Source organism: Thalia democratica, chromosome 1 (genome assembly GCF_965202585.1).
Source record: "Thalia democratica chromosome 1, ktThaDemo2.hap1.1, whole genome shotgun sequence".
Classification (NCBI taxonomy): Eukaryota; Metazoa; Chordata; class Thaliacea; order Salpida; family Salpidae; genus Thalia; species Thalia democratica.
The window spans coordinates 49628582-49650437 of NC_139165.1; the positions used below are offsets into that span (position 1 = coordinate 49628582).

General features: G+C 25.3%; 1 protein-coding gene across 1 annotated transcript in view; it reads right to left on the reverse strand.

Moving 5' to 3' along the window:
- Positions 1–801: 801 nt before the first annotated feature.
- Positions 802–21856, reverse strand: part of LOC145837079 (adhesion G-protein coupled receptor V1-like) — a 32495-nt gene continuing 11440 nt past the window's right edge. Inside the window, exons 14-42 of the mRNA XM_082944853.1 lie at positions 21549–21805; positions 21312–21457; positions 20906–21117; positions 20640–20824; positions 14916–15116; positions 14420–14626; positions 14082–14211; positions 13747–13889; positions 13464–13658; positions 12984–13198; positions 12730–12899; positions 11901–12148; positions 11595–11784; positions 11124–11389; positions 10618–10761; positions 9181–9333; positions 8848–9001; positions 8050–8218; positions 6910–7166; positions 5410–5622; positions 4818–4918; positions 4506–4625; positions 3979–4214; positions 3399–3570; positions 2977–3155; positions 2674–2792; positions 2268–2524; positions 2097–2188; positions 802–985 (exon numbers count right to left, since the gene is read on the reverse strand). Coding sequence (XP_082800979.1) covers positions 802–985; positions 2097–2188; positions 2268–2524; positions 2674–2792; positions 2977–3155; positions 3399–3570; positions 3979–4214; positions 4506–4625; positions 4818–4918; positions 5410–5622; positions 6910–7166; positions 8050–8218; positions 8848–9001; positions 9181–9333; positions 10618–10761; positions 11124–11389; positions 11595–11784; positions 11901–12148; positions 12730–12899; positions 12984–13198; positions 13464–13658; positions 13747–13889; positions 14082–14211; positions 14420–14626; positions 14916–15116; positions 20640–20824; positions 20906–21117; positions 21312–21457; positions 21549–21805 — 5315 coding nt within the window. The remainder of the gene's footprint in view (positions 986–2096; positions 2189–2267; positions 2525–2673; positions 2793–2976; positions 3156–3398; positions 3571–3978; positions 4215–4505; positions 4626–4817; positions 4919–5409; positions 5623–6909; positions 7167–8049; positions 8219–8847; positions 9002–9180; positions 9334–10617; positions 10762–11123; positions 11390–11594; positions 11785–11900; positions 12149–12729; positions 12900–12983; positions 13199–13463; positions 13659–13746; positions 13890–14081; positions 14212–14419; positions 14627–14915; positions 15117–20639; positions 20825–20905; positions 21118–21311; positions 21458–21548; positions 21806–21856) is intronic.

Sequence of the window (21856 nt, forward strand, 5' to 3'; positions counted from 1 at the left end):
GGATCAGACAAAACTTCCACAGTAAAAGTATTTACATAGTTATTTTAAGTAAAAAGTATATAAAGATTACTTTTGTATTTATAGGTGTTGAAATAAATCAAATTAAAAAATTTCAAAATATTTATGTTTTTTTTTATAAAAAATACTTTAAATACTAAGCATTAAAATCTTTACCTGTTAGCTATAATAAGATAAACTTCACCAAAAATAATCATCTTTTTAATACTCTTAGCTCCTCTAGTAGTAATAGTTTGGAGGATTTCAAACTTGTCTTCTGGTTTATTAAATTTCATAATTTTTGAAGGGATAGTTGAAATCTAATAATGTTTGGTTTTTAAGCATAGTAAATGCTTAACTCAATACTTATTTTATTTTATTTTTTTTATTTGATCAGACTGCATTTTATAGTATTGTGAATTTTTATATTTATAGTAGTAGAGTATTATAAGTTTTTTAAGTAACTAAAACCATTTAACTAGCACGGTATTAAAGTAATAATATCAAAAATTAAGAAAAATTAAATATTTTAAAACTTTTTTTTAATAAAACTATTTTATGTTTTTATGTTTTTTTAGCTATCACTTCAACCTTTATAACTTACTTTTTTACTATGTAAGCTATAACAACAACAGTTTAACAACAAAATAAATATACTTTATGAATGTTTTTATCATATCAGTCTTTAGTTTAATTCAATTTAAAATAACTAACGTGAAAAAAAAAAATTTTTTATTCTTAAAAAATATTAATTACCATATGCTATTTTTAAAACTCAGAGATACTTTAGTAATATTTAAAATATTAGTACTGAAATCTTACTCCTTCATTGTTTACTGAATTAGCGATAACTAAGTAAACGGCTTGTCCTGTTCTAAAAATTTCTACTGAAGATGCTCCTGAAGTTTGCACATTTTGCAATACTTCAATTTTTACATTACCTCTTTCATTTTGTTGAAGTTTGTACAGTCTTGAATTACACTCTCGTCTAAAAAATGTCAATAGTTTGTTTTTATTTAGTGTTATTTAATCTTTACTTTCATAAAATATAATTAAAACTAAAAGTGTATTTAATTTAAAAACAGAACTCCTAAAAAGGGATAAAATATTAAAAAAGTTTTTTTTTACAAGAAAAATCATTAATTTGTTTTGTTTGTGTTTAATTTTAGTTGTTCATAATACATTTGACCTAACCATTAGGACAATATAAACAAAATAAAAATTTCAGAAAAAATAACATGAAAATATTGGTCAAAAACCTGGGAGATCAATCCTAACAAAACAAAAGTTGTGCCAGCTATTATGAAGAAGGAGTTGTTGTTTTAATGACGAAGTAGTCGCTTTTATTAAATTTATGCAGGAATAACTTTAAAAAAATAACTAAAGCAACTTTTGACTTGAAAAGGCAAATGTTTAGATTAGTTAGAATCGTTTTATGTACAAAATATAAATAAACAAATTTATTAATAAACTTTACTAAAAAAATATTTTACATAAACAATATTTTTAAAGGTTATAACGAAATGCTTTTTGACATAAGAAAATTCGTTTGGTATGTAAATAAAAAAATTAATCAGGTCCGAAGCCTGGACTTTAAAGTGCCATAAAAATAACGTAAAATTACTTGCTTTTGATTATTAAGTAAAACGGCTAAAAATTAGTATTTACTAATTTTAGGAAAGTATACTTTTAGATCAGTCTTATTAGCATTTTTGCTGAGTTTTTCAATAGCTTTTTTTATACCCTTATCCTTAACCACCTAACCCAAACATATTAGAAATTAATCAAAAAATAAAGTTTTAATAATCAAAATGTAAAACAACATGAAAAAAAATTTCTGCTGACTCGGCAAGTATGCAAATCAGACTGACCTTTGAGTATAATAGTCCTAGTTTTGTTAGGTACCAAGTATACTTTGTAGTTCTATTTGTATTTAGTTTTATATATATAGGACTTTTAGTATAGTATAAGATTCTGTTTTAATATTAATTATTAGATTCTTTTTTAAACTAAGCATATTTTATAACTTGTTCTAACCTTTTGACTTTATTAATGATTTTCAGTATAAACTTACTTTTAGTAAAACTTGAAAAACAAACTTGTACTTTGAGCCTGTATTAGCAATAAACAAGAACAAATTTTCTTCCATTTCAAAAGTAACTGCATCTACTGCTCCGTTCGTTTCTATTTTCTATCAAATTATAATATTTTGTATATATCAAACTAGTAATTTTTTAATATCAATATTACTTTTTTTTGTTTTGTCTTACCTTAAGATGAACAAACGTTCCTCTCCAGACGTAGAGGTCGGAAAGTGAAGAAAACTTCAACTGTTCAGTCGTACCGGAAGATCCTACGGTTGACTTTAAGTTCCCGTCATAAGGAGAGTAACTTGTTAAAATTAGTAAATAGCTTTCCTTCTTCCATTTAAAGTGCTTTATATTTGATACGCCTGTGTCATCAAACAGCTTATGAGGAAGAAATACGGTTGGACATTCTTTCGTGTGCTCATAAGGTTCTGCACTTTCTGTAAAAAATAGCATTATTATTATTATTTTTATACGAGGTTTTGTTTATCAGAACTTATCAAAATATTTTTCAATAACAAAAAAATTATTGTCAGATAAATTAATAAGTTAGCTTGGAACACATTTTTTTCAATAAACAAAAAATTACTTGAAGAAGTACGAATGTTTAACACGACGTTTCCAAAAGACCCTTTTTTTCGAACTACATCAAATGTGACAACTTGATTGTTCAAATGTTCTTGCACATAAACGGTGCTGTCTCTAACGCTATAAAAAAAAATTACAACTAAAGTTAAAGTTAAAATTTTATACCTAAAAATCTATATTTTAGTTTTTAATTCCAATAAAATATGTACACTTCAAATATCTATATGGTATAAGCTATGATAAATTAAAACAATAATAACTTCTTTTAAATACTAAAGTTATAAGTATTTATTGTTCTTCATACTTCAAGTAAGAAGGTTCGATGCTAAATAGACCATACGGAGCATCATTTTCATTTATTACAATTTCAACTTTCAAGTTTTCCTCGGCTAATCTACCACCGCCTGCAACATTGACTAGTTCTATTTGAAAATACTCATCGAATTCGGGTATTAAGTCATCAGTAACATTCAATGAAATAGTCTGAAATTTGAAAATTATTTGAAACTATTTCTTAACAGGACTTTACTTAATTATTGTCTAGCTATTACTATTTTAGTAAAAAAAAACTTGAATTATCTTGGATAGCAAATTGGTATACAACTAAAATTAGAAGAAATTGTAAGCACTTTGTTATAACAAATTTTAATTAAATATCTTTTTTATAAAACTTATAACATATCTTTTTTAAACTGTTTTTTTTTTTTTTTTCTTTATTAAACTTACCGCAGATTGTTGGCCATTTTCAAAAATTACCCCTCCACTTATTGGTACAACATCATTAACTTCAACTATTTCGTTTTTTAAATTTACTACTTTGTACTCAACATAAATTCTACCTATATTTCCTTCTTTTGGCTCTCGTTTTAACTTTAGTTTTACATCAGATTTCGCAAATCTAAGCAAAATAAAAACTTTGATATAATTAATACCTCTAAGGTATAACAAAGAAGTTACAAAAAAATTAAATTTGTATGAATTTTAAAAGTACAAAATAGTAGTTCTTTATGATATTACATTGAGAGTGTTAGAAAAACTTTTTTTATTGAGTATAAATTGGAAATTTTAATCCTGATAGTTTTGATTTTCACAGATGCTCACATTTACAAAAAAAATATTTCTTTATGCTCATTTCGAAACACCAGTGTACTTAAACTTAATATACAAAATTTTAAAACAAACATACTTGGTTATTAAACACAATACCGCACTAACAATTTATAACTAATCATAATACATATTTTTTAAGTCAGTAGAAATAAAAGTCTACCAATTAGTGATAATCAAAAATAATCTTGCATATGACCTGTCAGAGTCAGGTTCCTGCAGACGAACTGTTTCAGTTGAAGCGAACGACACAACACCGTGTGCGTCATCGTTCGATTCAATTGTCACTCTGCATTTGTCATTGCTTCCCAGCTCAGCTCCGTTCTGCGGATTGGCCAAGAAGACGTCGAAGGTTTCGTCATCTTCTGGTAGAAGGTCGTCAATTAGTTGGATTGAAATCACAGCGGTAGAGTCACCGCTAGCCATCTCTATTTTCTGTTTGAAGATCATAAGCTTTTTGTGGTTAAGTGAAAATTTATTACAGCTTAACTCGTTTATAGTAGATTACGACAAGAAGTTAGGACGCTTTAGTTAAATCTTAAAAGTTAAATTTTAAACAAAACTTTGTAAATTTTAAATGAATATTTCATTTTATAAAAATGTTTAAATTAGCTTTAAATTTACTTAAATAACTACATTTTGTTTCTACTACAAGGTTTTATTAATTTATTAAGTATTAACAGTTTTTAAATATTACTTAATTTCAAATTCATGTGAAAAATATACTTTGTTAACATGGAAAAAGTCTTCATCGACAGTTGCGTTTATATTCTGCGCATATGAAAACATTGAAATATTCCCGATATTTCCACGAATTCTCTCTATTGTGAGATATAAAGTTTCACCCTGGAAATAAAATAGTTTAATTTTCAGGAGAATAGTTGTTGCTGGCAGTCAACTTTCTAAATGAAGTTTAATTACTTTTTAATGTAATTGTTAATGTGTTTTAGATTTTATTTCATAATAAACAGTAAAACTATGTAATATTAAAAAAGAACGTTCTAGCTATAACAAATCATTTTAAAACTTAAAACTAACTTCAACTCCCTTAACATTCACTGAATCTACTGCAAACTGAACAACACCATTTGTATTATCATTTGATTGGACTATTATTTTTGACTCACAATTACTTTCATCTAATTCAAGTCATAGTTTTAAAACAAGATAAAATAGAGAAAAGTAAATAATACTTGTTTGAGTATCGAACTAAATTTACAAACTAAAGAATTAAACGATTTTCGTAAAAGTCTAAAAACATCTTATTATATTTAGTTACAACAAACCATAAAAAATTAAATATTTGATATTCAATGCACGTGTATTACTGTCTACGAGATATTTAATTTAGCAATACCTTAATAGTTTCTTACTTTTGTTTTAAGCGTTCAATTTAAACTTCCTTTACTATTAACGTTTTTTTTTTTGATCTATTAAAAAAAAGAAAACTTGACGTATACTTTTTCAAATTTAAAACGATAATTTAAAGTTTGTATATGAAAATAAAATAAAGACTAGAAAAAACTAGAATCTTATTTTTGTAAACTTTTTTTTGAAAAACGTTGATGTTCTGTCAATACTTTTTAGAAAAACTACTTAATATATGATTCATACTAAAAGTCTTAGATACCTATTGAGGGTTTTGGTGAATTTTTAAACTTGGTAAGATCGCCTACGATTTCTGCTTTTTGCAAAACAACAATAAATGATTCATCAGTTTCTGGTACATTGTCGTCAATAATTACAATTTCAATTACAGAAGAAGTAACTTTCTCGTCAAAATAAACATAACTAGGTGCAGTTAGTTGAAAATCAATGTTGTTGAGTGCTTTGTTCGACTTATCTATTGTTATTGGAAAAATTTTGCATATATACAACATTTATTAAAATTTATAAAAGCCTAGATATAAACTAATATTTATCTTGTTTAAAGGTATTTATACTTTTCGTTTTAATTTTCAGACAAAAAAAAACATTTTTTCTCGGCATTTTTTACAAATAAATTTGTTAAAAAGCTTGTAAACCTATTTTAATATTTCAAAAAAATCAAATAACTTTACTTACTAAAAATAATTTAATTTAAGATACCTATTTTTAAGTTGTAAAGAACTCGTACTTTTCCTATTGTTCCATATATTCGATCTATAGTTATTTTAGTTTTTCCAACACTTTCTTTGACTTTTACTGTTTTCGATGTTTTTGATACTTTAAAAACTCCATGAGGGTTGTCACTACCTTTTATTTTAAGATTACAGGTACTACCCAAGCTGTCAATTTTAGCACGACCTAAGTCTGATACTCCTGAAAAATATAAGTATTTTTATAGCAGTATTTTTAATCTTATTGTTTATTGCTTACAATTTATATTTAGTTAAAGTAATTTACTTTTTGTTACTGATTCTACAATGAAAGCCTTTCATAGGCAGTTAAAACTGACTTGTTGTCTTTGGTAATATACACTTATTTTAGTATAAAAGTAATACTCTGCACGTTAAGTAAACTTCAACTCAACAACTTGATTTTTAATTTTTGTTGTTGTAGATTTAGACGATAAGATATCTTAACTAAAGTTGCAAAAAATATTAATGATGTTTCGAATTTAGAGTAAAACTTTTTTTTACATCAAAAAACGTTTTATATTATTCATAAATTCTAACTTTTACCTTGTTAGTTCTTTTATATCAAACCTACTCCATTTTGTTTTATTTCTTTAATACAAGCTGTACGTGTACATAAAATTAATTAAAAAAAAGTTTTTTTTTCTATACTAAGTTCTATATACTGCTCAAGTTTGAAACTGCCACGGTTCCTCGTACGTTTTCGCACTTGTGATTTGGTTCAAAGCGTAAAGTTATACGATAAGTCTCTGCAGAATTGCCAGAGTTAGAGTTTTGATAAATCTAGCTGGCTGTGTTTGCGTAGCTGTCTCACACTTAGATCGTCATGCATTTATTCTCAACAAATTAAATTAAAAAAAGTAAAAACTTTAGAACTGCTAAATTCAAGACGATGTAATTGTAACGACCCTGATTTGAGAACAAACTCAGTTGTGGGGATACGCTTATAGTCACAAAGATAACTATGGGTCACTGTTTTATAATATTAACACAAATGTAATAAAATAAAAAACCTTCCGTTACTACTTTTATCAGTTGAATATGATATCCTTCATTAACTTCGGGAATATCATCATCCAAAACTTTTAAAAATATTCTACCCTCAGTTTGATTTGGGTAAAAACTAGTTATTCCTGATGAATCATTTAATCCATATTTAAAGCTACTTTCAATTAAATTTGATTCCCAATAAACTTTACATTTTCCGAAAGCTGGTCGCGATCTTGATATTAAAAGCTCTAGAATTTCTCCTTCTTCAGCGATAATAGATCTAGATTTTTCATATTACATTTTTTTAAATTTGGTCGCAGTAAACTAGGTTTAAGTTAGTAAATGTTTTTACCAAAAAATTAAAAAGTTTTGCAACAATCTAATTTTTGCTTTATAGGTCTCTCACAGGGACTTGAACAAATTATCATATATAATAAACACAATTTATATTTCAAGATGGTTAACGAGATAGTTTAAGACAAAAGAGCATACTAGTATAAAAAGTCAGTCAAATTTTTTTTTTATAGCTTAGTTTTAAAGGTTAGTGTACACAGGATGATTAATATATTTATTTGTTTTAAAATTGTCAATTTCTCAATCTTTTTTGTCGCTTTTTTATAACTTTTTTTTTTCAAAATAAAATAATAAAAGCATAAAAAAAAGGTAAAGATTTATTTTTAGATATTTATACGTGTTGCTAAAATAAATATAAATATTGATACTATTTAGGTTTACAGTAAGTTTTTTTAATTAAAGAAGAACAGTTCAAAAATTAAAGAAATAAATTGTATTTTAGGAGGTATAAGTCATTAGTAATCTAAAAAGTACTTCTGACAAAAAATTATTGCGTTTACCAGACTTTTTTTTAACTTTAATAAATATATAATGATACTGTTTTTAAAGCTGTTGCTTATGTTTGTAAAGCTTTTGAAAAATAGTTAGCTAAATCTACATAAAAATGTCTTTAAAAGTGTGTTCATATAAATCTTATTACCATTAGAAACTTCATTTTAAGATTTTATTTCGTAAAAATTTATCTACACTTAAATACAGGATTTTAACTGTTTCAAGTTTACAAAGCTAAAAAAAAAGTAACAAGGATGAACATAATTATTTAAATCTAGCAATTAATTTTTTGACAAATATAAAAAAGCTCTACTAACTTTGTTTGATTGTGAAACGAAATGATGCCTGCGACATTATCATTTGCTAAAATAACAACTTCCACTCTTCCCTGCCCCACCACTGCCCCTCCCCGAACATCCGTCACATCTACAAAAAAGCTCTCATCCGGCTCCGGCTCGTCATCATCGTTTATTCGTATCGTTATCGCTAAAAAACATTGCAAGACTTATATAAAATTGAAGCAAACTTTAATTTATTTTCATCATTTTTTATTTTTTTATTTTGATATAAAACTAGAAAATAAGCAGTTTTATTTAAGATTAAATAAATATCAAATTTAAAGAATTAGTGGTTATATATTAGTAATTTTTATTTTTACTACATGTAGAATTTAACTAAACTGTGCAGTTACTAAAACTTAAAAGTAAATATCAGTTGTTATACTTTTAATTTTTTGTTCATTGTAAAGTGTAATTGTGCCTCCGTCTTCAAAAAAGTCTTTATTTTTTGTCGCTGTACCACTGACTGTTTTCCAATCAATTTCTATTTTTCCAAAGACACCACCTTATATAGTTACAAAGAATGTTTTAAGACGTTTACTCTTAAAAAAGATTTGACTTAATTAAATCTAATGAAATAATAAAAATAAATGTATTCAAAAGTTGATTAATAATAAACAGTAATAAGCCAATTCGCTTAAAGTTTAATGTAACTGTACTAGAAAAAATAATACAATCATAATTTTGTAATAAATTTCGAAAATAACATGTTTTAACCTTTACGCTCAATATAAATTACAAAGCTGAAGTCTGCTAATTCGTTTATTTCAATTAAACGTCTATTTTTTGTCTTTTTAGAAGATACTAAGTAAATCTCTCCATAAGGATTATCATTTTCTTTAATTGAGATTCTAGCTGAATAAGGTTGTTCAATTTTCGGATAACTTGACAGACTTACTTCATTTTTCGTTTCAGCACTTAATAAAATGACCTGTGAAGTGTTTATGATATCATACGGTTTAAAAAAACTACATACAACTTAATATATTTAGTTTAATTTTTTTTTTGTTAAAAAAAGTATAATTTTAAAAACATTTCAAGGTTGACTTGTGTTTTTTATTGCTATGTGTTACATTTATTACAAAAAATTATTCTTAAAAAATCACTAGCCTTGAAATCCTCTACTAGCTCAGGTATATTGTCTGGTAGGATAGTAACATTGATTGAGGCTATGCTTACTCCGGGTGAAAAAGTAACAGACGATGCAGTTAGCGGAACAAAATCAAGACCAGCCTGTGCTTTTGAACTTTGAAGCTTTGTTGCCTGTTGTATTTTTTCAGATTGAAAAAACATCTTTTAAAATTAAATTGTTGTACAAAAATAAAATTACTAGCCATTGTTCGATTTTTAGAGTACATAAGTAAACCGGGTTCTGAAATATCCTCACTCCGTTTAACATGATCTATGTAAAAGGTAGCATATCTACACAATTTTTCCTTTGCATTATAGAAAAATTTTCCACAAGAGGTTATTCGTAAGCAAACTTCAGCACAAGTGTTAAGTGGGTTATTCGATGATGAAACATCAACTATCTCTGACTCGTTTAGGTCTAAGAATAATAACGAGTTAATTGTAGCAGTTCTTACAAATTAATTAACTTATTTTTTCGTTTTGAGCAGCTTTTAACCATAAAAGCCTAATATTACAAAGATTTTTTTTTAGTATAACATAGACCATTTGTTTCATATATCTTTACTAATTAAAATTGTAGTTGAAATTTAACATTTAGGTTATAAAAAATTTTTAAATTTGCACATTCCATTTTTTATTTTCGATTTTAAGTTTTTAAGTATAGCCTAAATAAGTAATGAGCTACGAATAAATCAGAATTAAACAAATGTATAATAATTTATTGTGCAAAATAAAAGCAGTATACAACTCACTCTTAAGATAAATTGAAGCTGGCTTTAAAAAGTGTGACAAAAGTTTACTACTTTTAAGTTCCATTAGCTCTGAAACTTGGTCGATTTCCATTGTACTAATGAAAACTTTAATTGAACCATGTAATCCATTTCTAATTTTTTTTTTGATCGTTAAGTTAACAGAAATAGCTGATTTAATAAAAATCTTTATAAAAGTATGCATTTTTATGTGCTTTATTTGCTACTAATTTTGCTAATTATATAGAAATTAACTATGTAAGTATATAAGAAAGTTTACAGTAAATTTTACCAATATATTAATGGATATGATAGTATTCCTTATTTACTAACAAACTTGATTTTAGTATACTCTCAATACTTTTTAATTATCTCATTTGTATATGTTTTCATTTGTAGTATTTAAAGCAAGAAAATTCTATCAAGAATAAAACCTAATTAAATTTGTATAATCTTAAACTATTAGATTTTTTATATTAGCTCATTGTTATTATTTTAAAATAAATAAAAACTAAAATATTAAAATACTAGTTTATGTTTTACAGTAGTTCAAATTGATTATTTGATTAAACATATAACGCTTTTACAATCTTTGTAGATCAATCTGTACACTGTTATTCTTCCCATCACTTTCTTCAGTCTTATAAGAAATGCTTTTTAGAACGACATCGCCATACGGTCTGTCATTTGCCGGTATCATGATTCTGGCAATGGATTTATTTGGGTTTATTTGTCCTTTGTATCCTGAAAGAATGCGAACTAATCTTATTTGAATAATTTCGTCGTCTTCTGAAAGGTTGTCCGCAAGAACCTGATTAATAATTTAAATACTTTTTAACTTTTAAAAAACGAATAAAAGCTTTAGTCGAAATTTATTTCGATTTATTATCTTTTTAATAAAAATTCTATTGAAGATTAAAAGTATCAACATAACAAACATTTTCAAAACCTATTGCTAGTTTAAAACATACTTTGCCAAAAAAAATTCTTGTATCTTGATAATATATAGCTTTGAAAATCGTAAAAGTCTTATTTGAAATCAAAATATTTTTTTTTACTTATAATTTTTTTTATTTTATAAAACTAAAAATCATATAAGTTTCAGTTACGACTAAATGTTACAAAATTAATATAAAAAAACTTTTTTTTCATAATTTAAATAGCCATACACACCTTAACAACAAATGTTTGGCTTGTTTCACCAGACACAAAGTACACGACTCCTTTTTCCACATCCACGTCTTTGTTCGAAGAAGCAAGAGGCAGGTTTGTTAGAAAACCTCTCCGTTCAATTGCTTCATCTGTTGAAGTCACTGTCACTTCGTACTCGATTGCTAATACTCCACGTGAGCCGCCGTGACGTGATATTTTAATTTCAGCGGGAAAATATATTTCGGCGTTTGATGGTTCTTCAACTCTTTCAACTTGCGTTGAAACCTCTTTATTTAGAGTAAAAGCATTATGTTCGTTTATTTATCTATAAAAAACTTTGTTTATTAATTTAAGTAAGTTTGTTATTTTTATGTTTTTGTTTAACTAAATATTTCTTAAAACTTTTTGAGTTACATCTAAATAAATTCTGAAGCAAATTAAATTTAAACAACTTAATTCTAAATCAATAACAAATTATACTTTATTAATTACCAAGTAATCCAAAAGGAAAGTCAGATTCGTCTATTTTAACCTTACAAGCTGATTTGTTCCCTAAAATTCCACCTCCTGTTACAGAGTTAGTATCTAGCTTAACAATAAAACTTTCTTCGAGCTCAGGATTAAAGTCGTCTACTATTCGTATTGGCAAAAACTTGTACTTCTCTTCATCTAAAAATTCCACCTGCAATAAAGTCTTGGCTGTTAAATTTTGTAGAAATAGTTAACTTAAGTAAAACTTAGTCTTTTTCTATGAATGATTTTTATATTAGTTTAACAATGTGTTCATTTTGTACTTACCTCATAATCAAGAACAGTAAAATCTTCATTTGAAATTGCACTTTCTGATTTAATTTTATATCTGATACTGACTTTACCAAAGGCTCCTTTTTTTCTTACAAGTTTGATAAAAGGACTAGTGCCATTTTCTTCTCCTATGAATATCTCTAACTTTTCAAATTCGATGATACCATTTGGATTGTCGTTTGCAAGTATTACTACCTCAAGCGTTACATCAGCACTACTGCCAATTCGTGGAGAGTTGTTCACTGTGTGTAGTTTTATTAATTAATTTAAAGAATTTTTTTTAAGTTATAGCTACAGTGTTAGGACTTTAAAAATGTAACTCAGGCTCTTAAAGTTTATCATCATGTCCTCTTTTTAGTTAAGATATACACTTTTAATAAATAACTTATAAAATTGTGTTGATTACCATTTATATATTTTTTGTTTGAAATTCATAACATTTATTTAAAATCTGTACTATGGAAAACATAAGAAAAAAATATTTTTTCATATTTTCTGTACAAAAACTTTTAAGAACGCATTTAATTAAAATTTGTTAAACTTACAAAATAAAAATATTTTTTGTTATAACTTGTAAAGAAAATTTATAATACTATAAATTTTTATAACTTACTTTAACTTATTTTAGTGTTTTTTTAATCCATTGATGTCGGTACATCTTAATATTAACCTTTTTTTTTTTAAGAGTTTGCATATTTCACTTTAAGAACAAATTTAGTCACAATTAAAATGAAAAGTTAATTTAATATAAATGATTTAGTTTTTACCTAGTTTATTTTTATTTCATAGTTTAAAACAGTATATTTTAAAAAAATGCTATAACCCTGCGGTGTATCAGATAGTAGTACAACTTTTGTTATTTCAACAAAAAAAACTTCGTCAATTTCAGGAATGCTGTCATCAAATAAAGTTATATTGATTTTACTTTCAGTTATGTTACTGTCTATGAGGATATGACTGTCCAACACTAAATAATCGTCTTCTTCAGCAACTCTGTGTAAATTCAAAAATATATTTTATACTGTTGATCATAAAGAATCTTTAAAATTTGTGTTATAATTTATATGAAATACGTACCCTTTAGTATCGCTAGAATTGACATTTGAAAAGGTTTTAAAAAAAACTTTAACTTTTCCATGACTACCTCCTTTTCTTAGGACAGTTATAGGAACAGATTGTGAATTTTCATGAAGATCAATCTTTCTTTTTTCAAAGATGAATTTTCCATAAATGTCATCGTTTCCTCTTATTTTAATATATGCTGTAGAATTTCCTATAGTACCTTTGTTAACCTAGTTAAAACTGATGTTAGAAAAAATATAAGAATTTTAATTTTAAACCATTTGAATAAGATATAAGTATGATAACTTTATAAAACTGATTCACTTGTACTATCTATTCTTGAAGTTTTATTAATACTTTTTATCAGTTTAAAACGGTTTATATTACAGTAAACTAACTTATATCTAATCTAATTTTATGATGTAGAAAGCTAATAAATATTTTTAATTACAACTAAAGTATAGATTTTACAACTTAAATAAAAACATACAATACCTTTTTTAAATTAACTGGGATTGATTTTTCAAATTCAGGAATATTGTCTGCAAGAACTGTAATATTTATTAATGCTGACACTTGGTTTTCCTCAAAAATTATAGAACCATTTAGCGGGTAAACTTCATTTTTGTAAAACTTTGAAACTTCCCATTCCACAACTGCCGTATCTAAAGAGCCTCCTCGCCTCAATACCTAAGTTTTATGCATATACAAATTTTTACAACAAAAAGAAGGCTACATTAAATTTCTTCCTTTTAAAAATATGCTTGTAAATGCCAACCTCGAAGGACAAAAATTCAACATTTCCATTTCTCGGCTCGTCAATGTAAACTGTACTAAGGTTACTGTTAAAGGCAAAAACACCAAAAGCATCATCCGATGGTAAAATTATGACTTCTATAGTTGAAGCTACACTTAGTTCGGCTGTCAAATAAGTTAGTATAAGTTATGTTAAGTTAGTTCGATTCAACATAAATAAAATTGTTCGTACATGTTTTAAACTGTTTATTAATTTTATATAGTTCTAACTTTTAACTAAAAATTATCTATAGTTATCTAAATTACTTATTTTTTCTTTTTATGTGTGTACTTTTACTATATATTTTTTCAACCAACCTCCGCCTGTAGGATTTTTTAAGTCAACAAAGAAAGACTTTTCGGTTTCAGGAATACCATCATCAAACAGATGAACAGTGATGATATTGTTTGTTTGGTGATCCTCAAAAACTATCTCTCCAGCAGCTGACTGTTTTAGAAACAAAAAAATAAATTTTGGTTTATAAGTAATGTTCGAAATAATTTAAAACTTATAAAAATAAGTGGTTTGTTAAGTATAAAACTTTTTATTAGTAAAATAAAAATCATCTCATGTTTTAGCATTCACGATTTCTTAAATGTGTCTTAGATAAGTTTTAACTGTTAATCTTATAAGGTTTTATTTGTTAAATATTAACTTTGTAGTCTTGGGGTTGCTGCTTCGATACGGCTGTGTTATCTCTTGTCTTCCATTCTGTAGTCACCTTTCCGTAGCAACCAGCAGCTCTATCAACTAACAAATCAATCGACCCCTGTTCCTCTTGCACATAAACCTTTTCTGATTTTGTTTTCACATTTGTATTTGTGATGCAAAACGATGTAATGTCAGTGTAAGATGATGCAAACTAAATAAATGAACTTTTTTTTAGTAAAAATAATAAAGACTAAATGTATATTTGAAATTTAAACAATTTTCTTCTTTTATATAATAGCAGAAAAGGAAAAATACATCTAATAAAATAACATTTAACTTTTAGTCTATAAAAAAGGATTTTTTTCAAACTTAATTATCTAATAAAGCGTTATACTAGTTAGCAGCTTAACTTTGTTTGTTTTATTTTTAACATAGTAAAACCAGTCATATTAAACAATAGCGTTGAAATTTGAAAACCTTTAGCTAAAAACTTTATTTACTTGCAATACACCATGTGGTTGATCATTCTTAAAAATGTTGATGTTTCTTTTATTGTCATTTTTGTTTATTGAAGCAGCATTATGTGTAGTAAAGTTTTCGTAGTATGAATTATTGCTTAAAAGCTTTACTTCGTACAAAACTGTTTCATAAACTTGTAAAAGTTCTGGAACTTCATCATCAATTGTTGTGAAGGTGATGTTCTTTAAAAATATATTTCTAACGAATTAATAAAAGTTATAGTTTTTTATTACAACATACGAGTAATTTAATACATGCTATACTTCAAAAATCACAACAAACCATCACTCATCAGTAACTATTTATATTACTTACTAATTATCATTTATATTTAATTATTTTTAATTTATATCCACTATCAAAATTCTTGTAAATGTTTTGATTTACTTTTGATATTTGGCCTTCGTTGAAAAATATACTTCCATTTGAAGGTATTAAACCGTTGAGACTGTATAAAGAGTTGGTTAACGAACTAATCATCCATTTAACTTCTACTTGACCAAAGCTACTGATTTTACGTTTAATAACACAGCTAATATTTTTATTTTCATCAGTTGGATTTGGGTTGCATGGTCCGTCAAAAGAAAAAAGTCCATTGGCATAGTCATTCTCCAAAACTATCAAAAAATTAATAAAAGACTTAGGTATTTTTCTGTAACAAATAATTATTAAACTTTTAAATTATTGATATTTATTGGCTTTGATTAAATACTTGTCATTAATAAAAAAAAACTTTTTAACCAACTACTAATGGAGTTTAAAATATTCTTAGACTTTAGTATAACAGAATAGGAAACACTGTTTTTATAAAAAACTTCTTAGGCTTTTATTTAAAACTTTAATAGCTACTACTTTATGTTTATTGCTAATAAGTTATTGTAAGTATAAACTATGATTAAGTTAATACATTTTTAATGAAAAACAATAAAGGTATACTTAAAAGACAAGTTCTGTTATTTTCAATTATTTTCAAGTAAAAACTATCTATAAGTTTTTATCTGAAACAAAATTAAATATGACACATTTAAGTTTATTGATTAAATGAAGTTTTTATAACAAAAATTACTTATGATATGGGCAAAAGAGTTATTTTCTGATATTTCTGCCCCACCGACTGTATCAATAATCTGAAAAACAAAATGCTCTGCATTTTCAGTAAAATTGTCATCGTGAGCAAAAAGTTGAACTTCAGAAGTTCGTTGACCTTCACTAAAAATGTTTGAAATTTAAGTTTTGTTGATCTTACTCATAAGTAAGTAATTCAAAACCTTTTATAGACGAAACTTAGTTTTATTTATTTTTAATTAGATTTAATATAAAGCTTATGTATTTTATGTATCATATTATTACTTAACAATCTAAAAAAAATATTAAAGCTACTCGTTAAAATATCCAGCAAACTTTAATTTATACAGAACAAAACAAACATAGCGTTAGTTATAAAGCATATGTTTATAAAAGGTTTACTTGTTCTAAAAACTTTAAAATTTTAATCCCAATCTTATTCTTATGTTGTAATGAAAATTGTAAATAACAATATAATATATTAAATACTTTATATCATAGTTTTTGATATTTGTAGATATATTATTCGAGCTTGAAATTTTATATAAAAAAGTAAATAATACTCATTAGCTTTTTAATTCTCGATCTAAAACTTAAAAAACTGGATTAGTTTTAGCGCGAACGTGTCAAAATTGCACGAAGACAAAATCGGACGAAGGGTCAACTTTGCACGAAGATACTTTTGCACAAAGACAAGTTTGCATGAGGGGAAAAAATTTTACGAGTTACAATTTTGCACGGAGGGTCATTTTCGCACGAGAGTTAAAAAAATAGAAAAAAAATATTTATAAAAAAACAGAAGTAAAAAACTAAAAGATAAATTAATAAAAAACAAAACGAAAAAAAAAGTTACTGACCGAGGGTAAGGGTTAGGGATAACAGTGATAGTAAAAAAAAATAACTAATAAAAATTATAATGAAAGAAAAAAGAAAAAAAAATTAATAAATAAATTTAAATCAATTAAAAAGAAAAAAAGCTACTGACCGAGGGTGAGGGTTAGGGGTAACAGTGATAGTAAAAAAAAAACAATAATAAAAAAATTAAAAAACTATTTAGTACAAAAAAAATAAAATAGGTTACCGACCGAGGGTAAGGGTTAGGGGTAACAGTGACAGTAAAATAAAATATATAGATACACTAAATTAATAAAAAATATATATAAAATAATTTAAATAAATAAATTAAAATAAATTAATTAATTAACCCGTGCAAAAGTGTTTTCGTTAAAATTTGTCTTCGTGCAATTTAGTTCCCTCGTACAAATTTGACACCTAACCAGTTTTAGCAAACCAATAACACTAAGTTTTTGAGTAACTTTAGTTTTTTTAAAATACTTGTTTTGAAACAATGATAAGCAAATCAAATACTTATTATTTTATTTTTAGTAAACTGTTTTTTTCGAAGATAGATTTAATGCAAAAAAGTATAAATTTAATAACTTTTTGTATTTCAACAACTTATTTTCTACAAATAATCGGTTGTATAAAAATCATGGCTAATTAATCTATTTTTTTAAAAACTAACAGTAATTCTATTAATCCAGATTGCTTTAAAAAATCACGTTTGCTTTTTGATATATCAGAAAGTAGCTTAATTTGCGTAGAATTAAGACTCTCGCTAAAATACCTTGCTTTTTTGATATACCCATTGAAACTTTTTGTTTCGTCACTTAGTACAATACTTACTAACTTGCTTAGCTCTGGTATGTCAACATTTAGTTCCCTGTAAATTAAATCATTTACAAGGTAAGCTTTTAAAAAACTAATAATTAAGTTTTTTTTTTAACTTATAGTCCCTAAAATTGTACAAACTTTAGTTAAAATCCTGTAAAACTGTTATTTAAGTTACTTAAGTTATTTTTAAAGAAGTTGTAATACATCTTACTATCAATATATTTTGTAAAACAGTCTAAACACATTTGAATCTGATATACCTTAATAAAAATTAGAAAATGTTATACTTATAAAACTAACAATTTTTTCAGCAGCATCCCATCAATGTAAATCTCTGCTGAGCTATTTAACATTGTTAAGCCTAGAAAATACCACGCATTCTTTAAAAACACTTTTTCGCTTTCGTAAGCAACTTTACTTCTAAAAAACATATATACATGAAAAGTGTAAAAAACTAAGCATTTTTAATTATATAAAAAAAAGTATTGAAATTTTGTTTTTTTTTACCTAATTTTTTTTTACTACTTATAAGGACTTTGATAGCATACACAACAAAATATATTTAATACTATTTTGAAAAATATATATATTGCAACTTTAAAAGGGTCATTACTTAAGTTTTATTAATAAGTTCATGTTATAGTGACTAAAAAAACTGTTGAAATACTTATCTGTATAAAGTAATAAGTACATGATTAAAGTGTCAAAATCTGCTTTAAATCTCAAAAATGAAATTTTAGTTGTAAATAATGATTCTATTTTAACTTTTAGAATTATTAAGAAAAACTTGTTTGTAAAATTTTATATTACAAAATAATAATAAGTCATTTACGGCTTAAAAAACAGACCTTAAAGTATAAGTTTAAAGGTGTTAAGTTTTTCTCATTAATACTTTTTATTAGATAGTTATTAAAGTAACAAAGTATTTTTTAGAGTAAAATTTTTACTACTCGTATGTTTATAGAACATTGTTCAGACTGACTATGCTAACTACTACTTTTTAAGAATAATAATAAATAAGCTTGAAATTAAATTTATAATTTTAAAACTTATTGAACATACTTACTTAATAATAATTAAAATATTTAACAAAGTCATATGTAAACTTATTTATTAGGATGTATCTATTTAAAAAAATATATTTTATGAAAATGTTACTATTACAAAATGTCGAAAAAATGATAAAATTTTGTTGTAAGTTTTAAGTGAACTCTTACTTGTAATAAAAAGTTAGCACTCCTTTGTATGAAAGGCCAAGTATAACTGTTTCTTTATATTCATTATTTGTTATATTTATTAGTAGTGAGTCTTGATAGTCGTTTATTTTAAACCAAACAGTTATTGTAAAGTTTTTATATGGATAACTACTCCGATGATCATCCAAATTAAGATTTGTGATAAAATAAGAGTCTAAAATTTTAAACATGTATTGCAATATAACATTACTCAAACAAACAAAGTTTAAAAATGTACGAATGTGTCACTTTTCCTGTATAATAGCCAAATATTAGCCTTATTGTGTTTAAAAAAATTAATTTTGTAACAATATAAACGCATTTAAACTTGAATATCTTATAAAGGCTATTTTATTTTTGTTTAATTTTTATACTACCAGTTTTATAAGCTTTTCAGACGAATTCGAAACACACGTCTATAAACATAGCCTACCATAAACTATAAAATGTTTGTCCTAAACTAATAAACAATACGAATAAATAGTTGTTTTACTCAATTTATAATTTGAAAATCAAGCTTAAAGCTTAGTTAACTCGTACCATTTTTATATTTTATTATTTATTAAACACTATAAACACCGTTTTTGCTTTATCAGATTTCTAAATAGTTTTACAACTCCTTTAAGTTGTTATTTTTTAAAGGTTGATTAAAAACAAGTGCTTTGTAAATGTTACAACTTCGGTTCAGATTTTTTTTATTTTCAAAGTTTATTTTGTTCTTAGTTGTCAATAACTATTTTAGAAGTATGTTTATAAACTCCAATATATAAAAGAACTAAAATTTTTCAGGTTTTACAACTTTAATTAAATATTTAAAGATGTACCTTAAAGATAAAAATTGTTTCGAAGTTGTTTAAATGGCTTTATCAAATAAAAACTCTTCATAGAATGTTTTAGACATTTAGAGAATTCAATTTTTTTTTAATAACTTAAATACACTATACTCTATGTTGGCGAAACTAATCTTAAATATTTTAAACAAGACACCTGTCAATTACTTAACTTTCCTTACTAAAGTTTAGATTTTTTAAACTTTAAAATAGGAAAAATCTTTGAAGTTTTTCATGACAGCTTTAATTATTAAATATAACAAATTTAAAATGTTAGTAGTCCAGAATAAATCATTATGTCAAATACCCTTTGATTGCAATAAGAACAAAAAATACACATTTGTTTATTTAGAAAATTTATATACTTTTTATATTTTTATCAAAGAGTACAAACCTCTACCAAGTTTTAAAACTTCTCCTTCATTAGTATAGTCATGTTTTTCGTATGTTTCAAAAACTTTGTTGTATTTTTTTCCATGTAAAAGCAAATCATAATATTTTGGTAAAAAGAAAGAGCTGTTTAAAAGTTGAACTTCCCATAGAGCCTAGAAAGGTTGTTAATATTTATTACTTAAAATACACTATTTTGTTAAGTTTTGAAAACTATAACCAGCCTTGTAGTTAGAAAAGATTAGTATTTCAATAAGTTTAATCATAAGTTATATGCATCTTATCTTTTAATTTATTTCAAACTATCTTAGTTTTTATAATAGTAAACAGTTATTAATAGATATCTGTTATAATTGATATATAATTGATAAACTTATAAAATTTTAAAACAACATATTCAATATTTAACCATATTGTAAGAAATACAAACTAGCTGTTTTTTTGAATTAAAAATTATTCTTATTTAAATTTTTGAAATAAACTGACTTTCAACAATAAATTAACTACATACTTGAATTGTTCCAAACGTTCCTTTTTTTCGTTCGATAACAACAGAGCTGTTTGAATAATCGGAATCGTTGTCTTCTTTCAAATAAATTGTCCTGGTATTTTCACTTACACTCAGAAGCCCGTATGGGTTGTCATTTTTTAATACTTTAAACTCAATTTGTAAGTTTTGTGAAAGTGATGATTTACCTTCAAATTAATTTTTAATAATTTTATTTAATAAAATTACAAATATATTCATATAATAATGTCGATTTTTTATTTAATCACCTGAAGAATCTGTAAGTTTTAAAAGATAATCTTCATCTATTTCTGGTACACCATCTTTCATTGCATGTATTGTTAAATTATTAAAAATTTTCCCTTCTGTAAAAATAACAACGTCATCCCAAACTTTGAACTCTTTTTCTACATCATGCTTATCTGCATATATACTCCAGCTGACAGCTACATCATTAAAGTTACCTCTTTCACGCTTAATGCTGTTTTTTGCAAATATTATATAATATATATATACTAACATAAATATAACATATAAAATGCTTTGGTTTAAGTTCAGCAAGAAAGGTTATTAGATGTGTTGCTCAGATGTAATTTAAAAACTTAAAATCAAAAGTTATTTTTAAAAACCTTTCATTATTTAATAAGAATTAGTAAAACTATATATCTATGCTACCTGACAAATTGTTTTGATCCTTCAAGTACAGAAAACTTGCTTGTATTAACAAACGAGAAAACTCCCTGGGAGTCATCATTTTCCAAAATTTCAACTTCAACATGAACATTCCCAAAAACAATGTAATCGCCAACAGCATTTTTTATCTAGAAATTATTTTATACACTTTTTTAAATAAACACAATTACTGTGGTAACAACTAAATTGTATTCTAATGGTTTACAACAAGCAGGTCACCTGAATTTGAAAGTATTCGCTACTTTCAGGCAGTTCATCTTCAGTAATATGCACATCAAACGATACTTCTAAAACTCCGATTTTAAAAAACAGTTTATTGATTTGGATTGCCTCGTAATCTTCACTAAAAGTAGCACTTTTGGAGGTGTTAAGTGAATAAATTTCAAGTTCAACTTCGGTTTCATCTAAGCCAAACCCTTCTCTAAACACTTTAAATGTCAAAACACTCCCTTCTTCAGCTTTTACTCTTCTGGGTCCTTTTAAAATTTTTGTAACATCAATCATTGATTATATTTATACTTTAAGCA